Source organism: Podarcis filfolensis, assembly GCF_964270895.1.
Source record: "Podarcis filfolensis genome assembly, chromosome: 10".
Classification (NCBI taxonomy): Eukaryota; Metazoa; Chordata; class Lepidosauria; order Squamata; family Lacertidae; genus Podarcis; species Podarcis filfolensis.
The window spans coordinates 6,428,910-6,442,338 of record NC_139612.1 but is presented as its reverse complement, the minus strand read 5'-3'; the positions used below and the strand labels follow the sequence as shown (position 1 = coordinate 6,442,338).

At 40.6% G+C, this 13,429-nt stretch overlaps 1 protein-coding gene across 4 annotated transcripts in view; it reads left to right on the top strand.

The window, feature by feature from the left end:
• RELN (reelin) overlaps positions 1 to 13,429 on the top strand; it is a 291,904-nt gene that overhangs the window by 181,341 nt on the left and 97,134 nt on the right. For all 4 annotated transcript variants that reach the window (XM_083574837.1, XM_083574836.1, XM_083574839.1 and 1 more), the window contains 3 exons: positions 3,383 to 3,619; positions 10,899 to 11,091; positions 13,287 to 13,399. In XM_083574837.1, the coding sequence (XP_083430963.1) occupies positions 3,383 to 3,619; positions 10,899 to 11,091; positions 13,287 to 13,399 (543 nt within the window). The remainder of the gene's footprint in view (positions 1 to 3,382; positions 3,620 to 10,898; positions 11,092 to 13,286; positions 13,400 to 13,429) is intronic.

Genomic DNA, 13,429 nt, shown 5'->3' with positions numbered 1-13,429 from the left:
CCTTGGCCAATAAAACGAGATGAGCGCCGCAACCCCAGAGTCATCCACTACTGGAACTAATGGTCAGGGGTCCCTTTACCTTTACCACCCTATACCTGAAGGTCTCAAAATATACAACAACAACAACAACAACAACAACAACAACAACAACAACAACAACAACAAAATAACCCTCTCCCCCAAAAACCGCACATTTTAAAAGGGCATAGGATTTCAATCAGATCAACCAAAGGCCTGGTTAAAAAGGAATGTTTTTGCCTGGTGCCTAAAGGTGTACAGTGAAGGCACCAGGGAATCTTCCCTGGGGAGAGCATTCCATAGACAGGGAGCCACTGCAGAGAAGGCCCATTCTTGGACCTCTTGGGCAGGAGGCATTTGAAGAAGGGCCTCAGAAGATGATCTCAGGTTCCAGGTAGGTTCATATGGAAAGAGGCAGTCCTTGAGGTATTGCGGTCCTGAGCCATTTAAGGCTCAGAAGTGGCTTACTTGGTGGGATGGAGCAACATCCTCCTGGAACCTGGTTGGTGCTGCTTACCAGGAGATGGAGAGGTGTGGTGGCAGTGAGGTCAAGTGTTACTAAATCAGTCATGATGGCAGAGTATATCAGCTGGTTAATTTGTCTTTTGGACCAATTCTGATGTAAATTCTTCTTTTGTAGAGGCATAGCCATGGGTATTTAGAAAATATTAGGGACTCCTGTTCTTGTTCCTTAGAACCACTGTTTCTGGATTAATTTTTCCAGCACGTCCAAAGTCACTTGTTCCATTTGACTTCTTCTTGTTAATCAGTTAGCACATTCTGTGTCTGCAAGAATAAATGTGATATCACAAGATACTTTGAGTGCATATATTAAGATTCACAAAGACGGCTTAGCAAGCACTTTCTGAAAGTGCTGTTATTTGCCATGAGTGAAGATGCAAAGAGGTTTTGCATGTATGTGAAGAATCAAAGAGCGACATAACAGCACATACCTCAGGTAATTATAAGGCCCATACAAGGGGGAAAGAAGGAGCACAATGCTAAATGTATGAATTCATTCCCCACCGCCAGTCACTTATGCCAACATACTTACAGGTTTTCTTTGAAGAAAAACATAAGAAAACACACAGAGAGACTCAGTAGAAATATACTGAAAGCATTTTTTGCCAGTATTTAATTGTACATTGATGGAGACAAATGCTCCTTATGCTGTCCTGCCACACATCTCACCTTGCGTGTTGCATGTGGGCATCTGCTGTTATTGATTTATGGAACATTCACAAAGATGTCATTGCCATGGCAATTAATGTATGCTCCCTGTAGCTGTGTACTGTAATTGCTCCTGGAAATTCGATATTATTCTTAATTTTCTTCACAGTTTGTCAAGTACAGGTTTTGTTGTCACAGCTGTCACGAGAAATCAAGTGGCCTTGAAGACGGTGGTAGGCTCATGGGACTGGCTGGCAAAAGAAATGCATGGGCAGTACAAAACTGCACACAATCTCATCCTCTGATGGGAGTTCATTTTTATGTTTTGGAGAAATGAGTATTTTCTAGGGATTGTTCCTCCAGAAATACTGCAGTTGGGTCTACAGTTATGTCAGTGCTATGATGAAAACAAATGGAGAAATAATTTGTTTAATGAAGGAATATAACATGTGCCAACATGCTGTAGCCAAAGACACTGGGGGCAGTAAAGCTGACAAAAGGTTTTTAATTCAACTTTTGGAATGATTCTAGCATAAAGGGTTTGTTTTTTTTCTCTACAGAGACATGACCTAGAGTTCCATGTCTTTTCCCAAAAAGCATTTATTTGAGTGGGAAATTATCTTGGGAAACAGTAATTAACAGAAGAAGAGCAAGAAGGGGCAAGGGGCTGATTAACCCTTTCCCCTGTCATGATATTTGTCAAAAAAAATGTAATAATAATGCATCCTCTAGGCTACTTTCCCACCTGCTGGGGGGAGACCTCATGTCTTCCCCTTCCCCATGGATGAGAAAGTGGCTTGTGGGTCATTTTTGCAGTGACAATTATATGAAGGGGAAAGTAGAGCATCCTCTCTTCACATGACCTTCCTTTGCTCAGATTGCCATCTTGCCAAGCCTGCTTTTGGTTTTTAAAACTCATGGGAAATGCTATGTAATGTCTAGTAGGGCCCTGACTGTAGCTAGCAATCTTTTTTTAGAGATGGCAAGAGTTGCTTATACTTGGTCTGCTGTATGGTGATAATAATAACTGTCATTTTGGCTTACCTTAAAAGAGCTGTAACGATTATTGGGAATTAATCTATGCATATGAAGAGCTTTTAACATGTTAAACTGCTAAAAAAAAAAAAGTGAAGTTGCATTTTTCTCCTGTGGAAACATTGGTAATTTTTGTGTAGGCCTGTTCCAAAGTTTAGACATGGTTGCCTGGAAAAGTAAGTATAATGTAGCTCAGGGAAACCTTGCGCTGTAAGAAACTCCCCCTTCATGCACATTTGATCATCAAAACAAGTTTTGTTTAAATATGTTTTGACAGTCTTTTCCAACAAATATATTCCTGGAGCTATTGTACATCCACCGTATGGATAACTGGGATGATTTAGACACCCAACGTGCTAGTTGTGCCTGTTGAAATTCAGACAGCTAATATAAAATTATATACTGCACCATAAATATGTTCTCCTGAAGAATTCAGTGCAGCCCACCTACTGGCTATATCTTACTTACTATCATAATTTATTGATCTCCAGAGACCTCTTGAATGTGTGCCAGCTACCTTTTGCTGGTGATACACTACAAGAGAAGACTCTAATTCTTTTCCATTTGCTTTAAGCTAGTACATAATTCTGCTTTCTGCCATTCACATTTTATGACTTGTATTTTTCACTCCGTTCTCCTCTAACTCTGCTTATTTCTAATTTATTTAGCTTTGAATTGTAATCTTTCCACCAAGGTTTGCTTTGTCCTTACCATAACGACATTTGGTTTAGTAGTCTTGCATGATATTACTAACCTCAGTAATAGCAACCATGCATTGGGTTTTTAAAAAATACATGCATGCAGGGCAGTCAATGTACATTGAATTTCACAGAATTAATTAGGGGAAAGGGCCCCTGCCAAAAGGAACTTGCAATCTGAATTTTAATAGTGGGGAAAGGAGGGAGGGAGACACATGGGGTAGCAAGTGATAAAACATGAGCAAAAGCAGCTATACCTATTTAGACTTGGGTTACAATAGGGGATAAGGATCAGAGCAGGAATAGACAACAAAACGGCAGTCAACGGAGGTTTGTTTTTAGGAGGGATTGGAAGAAAAATATGAAGGGGCCTCATGCAAAGGCATTGGCTTTGTAGAACCATTTAAGAGGTTTCTCTACCATGGCAGTTTCAATAAGTTCATTTTGTTTGTTTTTTTAAGAATAATTTCAGTGGAGCTACCAGAAGATGCAAGGCAGTTTGGCATTCAGTTCCGATGGTGGCAGCCATATCATTCTTCTCAAGGAGAGGATGTGTGGGCGATTGATGAAATCATCATGACTTCTGTACTCTTCAACAGTATTAGCCTAGACTTCACTAACTTGGTGGAAGTTACTCAGTCTCTTGGATTTTACTTGGGAAATGTTCAACCATACTGTGGCCATGACTGGACACTTTGGTGAGTATTTCGGGTTTTTGGTGTGAAATTTCATTCTTATATTCACTTGCTTGAGTAGAAGCCCCAGTAAACTCAGCAGAACTTAGTATCATGTAAAAACCTGCTTTTAGGATATGGATATAAATCTTTAAGTAAAAAGGATAATAGAGCATGTTTCTAAGTATCCTAATGAGTGTAGAAAAGGTCTAATTGATTTCTGCAGATGACTCTCTTCTTACTTGTTGTTCATTAGAATTTTCCCCTGGGCACATAACATGAACAACAATGTGTTCGTTGACCCTTATGTAATGAGGGGTAAATTTTACACTGCAATGCAATGTGATTTATGCTTGATGGTGAGCCTGTGCTCACACCGTTTCTTTGCCTGCAACATGTTGGAAGTTTATCCTGAACTGATCGCTGATGTAAATTAAAGAATAATTAGCTGCTCTGATTTCCTTCAGTTACATTAATTAATTTATGCAAATTAAGGCAGGGAGATGGGACATAACGTGATTAGAGGACACACTTAAAACACAATTGATAAAGAGTTTTCTGTGTAGCTACTTAATCTTTTGTATTTAGCAGGACCTATCTCGCAACAATTCTATTCAAGGGATATATGATCTAGCCAAATCTAAGCACTTCTAAGGTCTAGCAATGTAATGGGACAATTAAACACCTATTTATCTCTCTACCCCCATTGAATCCAATGGGGTTTTGAAAGGTTTTCACTGTGGCTGGATAAGTTCCCAGCAGTTTTCAGATATAAAATGGTCTCTGTATGGAAAACTCATAAACCTACTCCCATGAATATTTTCCCCCAGTGTTTTTGCCAACATCCCCATAGTGTGGGATATGTAATATCTACTTGCCAGCTGCTATCTCCTTACAAAATCCTGTTACTGCATATCAGATAGGTCATATTTTGCCAGTATAGCAGGCTTCTTGGTGCCCCAAATCACCTACAGAATGGTGTTCAGGGAATTGTCTCTTGTTTTGCCATAGCTCTACTTCTGCTCTTAGTTCTGTATTTCACATTAGTGGTTTTTTTAATGCTACTCTGCTGTGTGTTGCTGTTGCAGCACCAGCAATTCCCTACACTGCAATTGTATGACACCCTACAGTTCCATGCCACACTACATATTGAGAGTATCGCAGCGGCAGATCAGTTATCGAACCACCTCCATAATCCTTTCCAGTGCATTACTGTACATTGTAAAGATGGACTGTGACAACAATGTGCAGAATGCATACTAGGGGTTTTTATTTATTTTTATTTTTATTCTGCCCTTCATCCAAAGATTACAGGGCAGTTCCAAATATAAAAATACAAAATGAGAACACCAATTACTCAATAAGAGTAAGAACAAAAACAAAGACCCCCTTCCCACAAACACATTTCAAAAGACATAGGCCTGGTCAAAGAGAAATGTTTTTGCCTGGAACCTAAAGATGAAGGCTCTAGGCAAACTTCCCTGGGGAGAGCATCCCACAAATGGGGAGCTCCTGCAAAAAAGGTCCGTTCTTGTGTTGCCACCCTCTGGATCTCTGGTGGAGGAGGCACACAAAGAAATGTTGTTTGATTTTCTATGCAAAGTACCTTTAACCCTTATTCATTTTTTCCACTTATGAACATTCTCATCACATGCATTTCTTGTGAATTTTATGACAAGAGTGAATCTATTGAATAAAGGGTGATCTGTAGTGAGGACGCTGTTACTTCCGTAAAGCGAAAGTGAGAGATTACAAAGTTGAAAGCTGCTTTGTATGGGAGGGTTTCTTTAAAACTTAGTAAATAAATTAAAAAGTTACTTCTGAATGGGTATTTCCATGTATGAGACTATGCTTGTGTGAGTAAGACCCAATGAATAGTACTTCTGGGGAGGAAATATGTGTGTGCTATACAGATATATAGGTTCTTTCACACTGGAATGTAGGGTTAGACCCAGATGGGTTTCTCAGGCCTAAAGTAGACACACTGAAATCAGTGGAGTTTAAAGTTAGGCATGACCACTTACATCAAGACCAGGGGTTGGCAACCTGCGGCCCACGGGGGTTGTTTAAACGGCCCAGGAGACAGCCCTGAACCAAGCCGCCTGCTCAGCGAATCCCTGCATGCTGCGCTAAACCGGCGTAGCACGGACTCGCTTCCATGGCACCGGAAATCGCATCTGCGCAGACGCAATCCGTCCCACGGAGTGATCTCCACGGGAGTGAACTGGCCCAGATGAGGTAAAACTTGCCGACCCCTGATCAAGACTAACCGTGGATCCAGCACTTAAGATATTATTATGAACCAAAGCAGTATAATGCACCAATGGAAAGAATCAGTTTTATTAAGCTATGTTTCAATTGCCTTTGAAGGTTTTATTTCATAATGCACTTGCATATGAATATTGCATTAGCATAAACTTTATGTACTAGTATTACTAATGCATTAGGACTGGTATGGTGAAAAGTTATTTTTCATTAATTGTCAGCATCTGTTCAAATAAAGTTGAAAGGTATCCAGATTCAAACATGAAGGCTCCAAGCCTGATTACAAGAACTTTATTTTTCTGCTTTCATCAAACCACCCAGTAAACGTTCATCCATCTGAAATCAAGATTTTTCCCCTGCTATGGATTTGCTATGTAATGAATAATTTGCTTTGAGAAACTGGAATCACTGTGATTATGAGAAAACAGTAAATAATAGAACTGTTGGCCCAAGGGCACCCAGGACTAACACGCCAGGACTTTTATTAACAAGTAGATTTTGAACAGTCTGATTTGACTTTCAGATCACCTCTCAAACTAAAAGGAGTTGACTTGGCTGCGAGAACAACGTAAAATGTGCTTTGGCAGTGATAATGAGGCTGTTGAAACTGCATTAACCACTTTAATAAGGACAATGGAAGTACTCACTGCTCATTAAAATGAAACAACATGGCCATGCTCAAACTGTTTGCATCATTTTCATCAAAGAGTTGGCATGAAAGGCCTTTAATGCCATTGCTTTCCCTCTGGTCTCCTTAGATTGGCACAGCATATGTGGGGATTTTTTTGATGGGCTTTTTTTATTAGGTGGCAAGGTAAAAGTTCTTTTCTTGTTTTTTCTTCTTTTCTTCTTTTGGTTTCCCCCCTCCCCCCGTAAGTCCAAACAAGAAACTACAGTGCTAATTACTCTGCAGCCTTCTCTTCTTGGTTGATTATTGGTTGATTATTGCTGAATTGGACAGAAAAGCATTGTGTGCACTTAAATTATTGGGCTGTATAAATATTCTTTGGGTGCTTTGTGAGAGGTGAACTATTCCCTTCCCTGACCTTGCATGTCTCAAGGGAAATTTTTTACTTATATCAGGACTGTGCAAATGGCTGGTAGTTAAATTAATTATTGTTGGCTTCTCCCAGCTGTGAGTCCATTTGCTTCTCATTTTCTAACTCATGACTTTCCATGAGCATGGATTGCTATGGCATGAAGAGTGTTCTCCTGGGAGAACTCTGACAATTGCTTTTTCATTAGAAGAACTGTAGTCAATATGCTATAAATCATTTTACACCATGTCATCTTAAAGCACAATTTCAAGAGAGGGGGGAATGCTTATAATTATATGGTGAGTTTCCCTTTGTCGACAGGAATTTGTAAAGCAGAATCTATTTCTGCTTCAAGATTTAAGCTCTGGCATTTATAAAAGCTTTTATACATTTTCCCACTGAAGTATTTCCTCTCCTTTACTGCTGCTTAATGGATGGAAATTAGCTCAAACTATAAAGTAACTTGTTCCATTAATTATCTATTAACATTCAGACCAATATTTGGTGGTAATAATAATAATAATAAGAAGAAGAAGAAGAAGAAGAAGAAGAAGAAGAAGAAGAAGAACAGCCCAGATCACCTTTGAAAACTAGAGTGGTTGAACTATACACAGTGGATAAGGGCTGTGTTTTTTCCTGTTACTGTAGGCATATGAAGTAATAACTTAGGTTTGTACAAAGTCACGCTGGAATTATTTCCAGTTTGCTTAAGTGGGGAGCCACTTGTTAATCTTAAAGTTCTGTGAGCATTTGCATAGAGATTTGTATAAATATATTACAATAGCAATGAATGAAAGAAGGGATGAATGAATCTCCGAAGAAATCAGATTTGGTGATGGTGGCTCAGCTTTTCCTAAAAAGAGCTAGGTGGTAGTAACCATGGCTACTACTAATGGTTCACAATGGTATCCTAATTCAGATTTCCCCCTTGCATTAATGGCTAATCTGCTAAATACAGAAAAGCATTTTCACACTCCCATCCAGTGTTTCTGGATGATGTACTGAGCTCCATGGATGCTGGTACCATTACTTGTGTGAAATTCCATATATGAAACTTCACATATGTATTGAGGTCCTTAGAGGTTAAGGCAAGTGAATCAGACATGACCAAAAAAACCACCTCCCTGTTATAAAAACTTTGCTATCTTCTGAGGCAAAACGACAAGGTTGACTGTGGGAATCTGCAATCTCTTATGTTAACATGCTTGATTTGTCCAACAACAATTTATCTGTATTCACAGGGGTTTCCATTGTTACTGAAAGTCATGGATTCAAAAGTGCAGTGGTTGTGAAAGTCCCTGTACATTTACTTATGCTATTATCCCCACATGTGCCAATTAGTCTACACTGCTTGCAGGTGGACTGATTACTTTGGGAATACCCACAGAAGTTGACTATTTCTGAGTGTGCACATCATTTAATTAAATGTACGAGTAGAATTCATTTCCCAGAAGAATGTTTATAACAAACATCCTCTTGATTCCTTGTTTCTGGAGAGCATTTGATCACTCTTCTTTTATGATGCAGCCAATATATTTGGCTACCTTCTGACAGTGCTCAAATTGATTCCAAGCATATGTTTTTTCACACAAAGGAAGAGGGGGTCGGGAATCCAGCAGTAAAAATCAGCAGTAGGCAGGTACACTGGAGAATTACAGAAGGAAGAAATAAGAGAGGGAATAGAGTCAGTGTCTTTAAGGCTACTGAGTTATGGCTACCGGCAATCTGTAGGCATAAAACGAAACTATGAAAAGGTACCATTGCTGCTTTTTAAAAAGCATCTCTTCGCATATCATACTCAGTATGGTCCCGGCATAACATACCTTCTTTGATCTTTTTTTGATCCTTTAACAATGGCCTATGAGACAAAGAGATTGTGCTTTCTTAGTATTTAGGAGTTGAGGGGGCAGGGGGAGAAATTCCCAGCACTTAGAAGGCATCAAAGTTATTCTACCCACCCACCCCGGATATATATCCAGTGCAATGAACATAAAAGAAGGCAAGAATATACAGTGGATTGACCAACACAGAGAAATCCAGTTTATTATTCAGCCTGATATATTTTAGCCACGTAGAAGATCCAGACAAATCCCAAATCCTGAGCCAATCAGGGGAGATTTGGAGGGTCTTCAGCTTCTCAGAGGTGAAGCAGGGTCTGTATGAGGCACCCTGAATCAAAGCAGGGCCCCCCAAAGCACTTTGTGGCAGCTCAGCAATTCAGACAACGCTGCAGACAGGTGTCTTACTAATGTAACTTGGCTTACCATATAAGGAAAACACCAAGGTAGGAGAGGAGAACGGGCAGCTCCATTGTGACGGACAGGTCTTGCTTACAATCAGTGGGAATCATTTTATCAGGGTTCTCCAGTCCCAGTGCTTTGGGGGAATGATGTTGAAGCAAGTAAATAGCTCTGATCTCATGTGCATCTTGCAGTTTTTCTGTTTTCTGAGGAGCAGAAGCATTATTTAAAGAGTTATGGTGCAGCAGTTGGAGCGAGACTTTCCGTTGTTTAAGTCCAATGCAGTCCTGTTTCCCATCCTTTCATTTAAAAACGTGTAGTATTTTCATTATCCTTCTGATTTAATCTTCTTGTTGCTTGCTTCAGAGTCTTGTGTTGTTTGCTTGTTCTTATCAGAATCAGTGGGGGAAAACCCCTTCCCTAAAGGTGTTTGCTTTAAGTTCATTGTTGTTTGTCTCATGTGATTCTTATTTAGCCTTACGTTATTGTGTGTGTGTGTGTGTCTGTCCCGAGTGATTTTTATTTATTTTATTACGAGACAAGCAGTACATGCAGGCCCCAGGAATTCATTCAAAGCACATGTAAGGAAGTGGGCAAACTCTGGCTGTTCAGAGCATGCGTTCTTAAGCTTCTGGGGCATAACAATGCCCAAGCAATTTAATATTTCCTTTTAAAATGTTGATTTTTCAACATAACCAAATAAAGCTCAAAGGTACATGCTGAGTTTAATTTTAGACACCAAGGTCCCTTTAGTGCTAATCCCAGTGCTGCTACTGTTCTCTTAGAAGAACAGAATATTTACACTGGCTACGCCCCTGAAAAAAAGGTCCCACACTCTTTTAAAAGTGAACCTGTGGTTGCCAGGACTCCTGAGTCTCAGAGCCTGAAACTCAGGGGACAAGCAGTTTGAAACTTAAGGGCATTGCTGCTGAGTGAGCAAGAGGCAGACTATAACCAGAAGAAAATTGTAAGAAGAAAAAGTGGAAGCCAGTATCAAAAATGGGAGAACCCTGAGAGGAGGGGACTTCAAGAGCTGATAGGAAACTCCACTTAACTGAGGTGGAATCTAGACACATATAAAAAATGTTGCGAAAAGGTGTTTTTTTTAAAAAAAAACACCTTTTGAAAAATATATTTAATTTGCCATAGTTTACCATTGCCATCTAGTGTCACATTTATATAATTTTTTTCTTCCAGTAGCACTTTACAACACAAAACGTTTTATTTGCAGCTGTATAGATGAGTCCTGAGACTGCAGTCATCGCAATGTAACTGGGAGAAAGCCCCATTGAATTTAATGGGACGTCCTTCTGAATAGACATGGTCTAATTCAGCATAATTCATTCACTGAAAGGCACCACAGATTTTATACCAAAAATGATCCAGCACTTATTTCAGTAAAACTGCTTCTTATCACTATTGTGGTCCCGGTTTCTACTTAATAATAAACAGCAGATAGCCTTTCAAAATTAAAGACATTTTTTCTACCACTTTACTTCCTAGTGTGTGGCATTTTTCCCCGTCTGCATTCTTAGTGACCCAACAGCATACAGAATCCAGATAATTATTTTCTTGACCTATAATATTCATTGCTTTTTGTAATTTTCTGAACCACAGGTCTTCACTTCTTCATGCCCACAGCATGTGCCTTCATGCTGTGAGAAAAAAATAACAACAGGTATAACTAAACTAAAAGTGTCATGGTCATGAATAGCTGCTGCTTCTCAACTATTTTTTAAAGCAAATCCTTATTTCTTCCAGTTTTACAGGAGACTCTAAGCTAGCTTCTAGCATGCGCTACGTGGAAACACAGTCTATGCAAATTGGAGCGTCCTATATGCTGCAGTTCAACCTGGTAATGGGCTGCGAGCAGCCGTACAGGCCTCACATGGACAACCAAGTGAAGCTGGAATACTCTACTAACCATGGTCTTACTTGGCATCTGGTTCAAGAGGTACGTCCGATCAAGGAAGGCAGCCCAGTTCACACTTAACACTAAAACATGGTTTACTACTATGTGCGCAAGCTGTGTGTGTTGGTCTTGGACTTGTTGCACTGTCTGGCTTGTAGCAATTAAGCAATTAAGCAATTTCAAAACAGCCCAACTGCAAACAGTGGTTCCTGAACCTGGCTTGTTAAACTGACCAGAGTTTGCTATATAAACTATTGTCCCTGGGCCAGATGACACGACAAGCCAAATTGAAGGGAAACTGAAAATAAATGCTAGTGAAATCTCTCTTCCAGACACCTCATTGGAGGAGAGAGGTGAATGCACAAGCCTGAGGTTTGCTTGGGTTCATTGCAACAGTGTGGACATAAAGCTAACCCCCCATGGAGCATTATGTGATCAAGCCTGCTGATATGTCAAGTTCACATATTCTGTCCTCTCCTCTCCCTCTGGTTTGGAGATAAGGAAGAGACCGGAAGCACATGCTACCAGTTTACCGCCAACAATTTATTGTTGTGCGCCAAAAGACAAGTCTTTGTTAGGTTAAATTGTGGTTAATTGAAACAGACCAGATTTATTATCTCGGCTTGCTATTAAACAATAGCTTAAACCATGGGTAGGCAAACTAAGGCCCAGGGGCCGGATCTGGCCCAATGCCTTCTCAATCCGGCCCACAGACGGTCCGGGAATCAGCGTCTTTTTACAGGAATAGAATGTGTCCTTTCATTTAAAATGCATCACTGGGTTATTTGTGGGGCATAGGAGTTTGTTCATTCCCCCCCCAAAAAAATATAGTCTGGCCCCCCCCGCAAGGTCTGAGGGACAGTGGACTGGCCCCCTGCTGAAAAAGTTTGCTGACCCCTGCTTAACTAATCAGTTTGTCCTTTCCAGATTATAAAATTACCTAATAAGTTTTCCTGTAGGAAAACATAACTCATAGGCTGCAATCTAGAGAAAAATAGGCACATTTACACCCCACAGGCATCTGTGGGGCAAACACTCAGTCAGTACCCTGAGTTCTCTTGATTTACATTCACCTTAGTTTTTCTAGATTTTGTGCACTATCTGCAGGATGCCAATGGTGGACTTTGGGCTCTCAAATTTCAGTGGTGCCCTGTGTGACACTAAAATTTGGTGCCCCCACCCCACCCCCGCCTCTTGTGATCCATTTTACAGTTTTGTTGTACCACCCCCTGCAGTGTAGTGCAGTGCAGTGCAGTGCCCAGTGTGGCCAAAGCAGTCTTGCTACCCTAAAACCGCCTCTGGGGAAACTCAGGTATTCTTCCAGTGAAACATGGAAAGAATCCAGCCCTCAAAGCAACTTTATTCTGCTAGTACTGGATAATTCCAACTTTATTATAGCTCCATCTGTGGCAGGGCTGACCCCAGAAGCAATGTCTGAGGTATAGAATGCCCCCAGAGAATCTAGAAATTGTTATGTACTGAAGTTCTCACCCTGGGCCAGCAGGGGGATACTGTAGATAGTTTTCACTCAGGTCCACGTATGCAAATAAGGGATTGAAAGTGACGTTCAGTGATTGGATAGTTACAGAAAGTTGTTACTGTTGCGTTGTAGTGGAGCTCTATAAAAGCAGGTTGGCTGAACCCTTCAGTTCTGTTCTGGCCTGTGAATAAACAAGAGCTGTTTGAAGAATCGCTGTGTCGTCTGATATGTTCACCCACAACTTAACAGGAATGGTCCATCCCTGGAGGAAAGGATACTGTTTTGATGCCTTATGAGGTATTTTAGTCATAACAGAAATATTGTAGCGCAGGATTGGGAACCCATTTCAGCCTGAGGAATACATTCACTTCAGGGTAACTTTCAAGGGGGCACAAACCATCAGCAGGTGGGGGCAGAGGCAAAAGGAGGCTAGTTTTTATACACTCTCAAACTCCTCCGAAGCCTTCGTCAAGCCAAGGAATAAATCATTATTCAAGTTCAAGCAGACAATTCAGCCAAGCAAAAGCAAAAAGTGAAGCAAGGCGGCCCATGAGGGGGGAGCCCTGAGGGGAATGGATGTGTCTGAGGATGGCGTGTGGCCTCTGCAGAGTCTCAAGGACCAAAGAGTCTGATGTTCCCCTCCCTTGTAGTGAATGCTATTGGTTAAATAACCGTCACACCTTTTTAAAAAGTTAATTTTAATGTCTTCACATTAATCGTGATGTGTGTCCTGTCCTCCGCCCCTTTCCGCCTTAAGGAATGTCTTCCAAGTATGCCTAGCTGCCAGGAGTTTACACCAGCAAGCATCTACCATTCCAGTGAATATACGAAGTGGAGGAGAATCACAGTACTTTTACCTCAGAAAACATGGTAATATCTGCTTTTCCTAATGAACATATC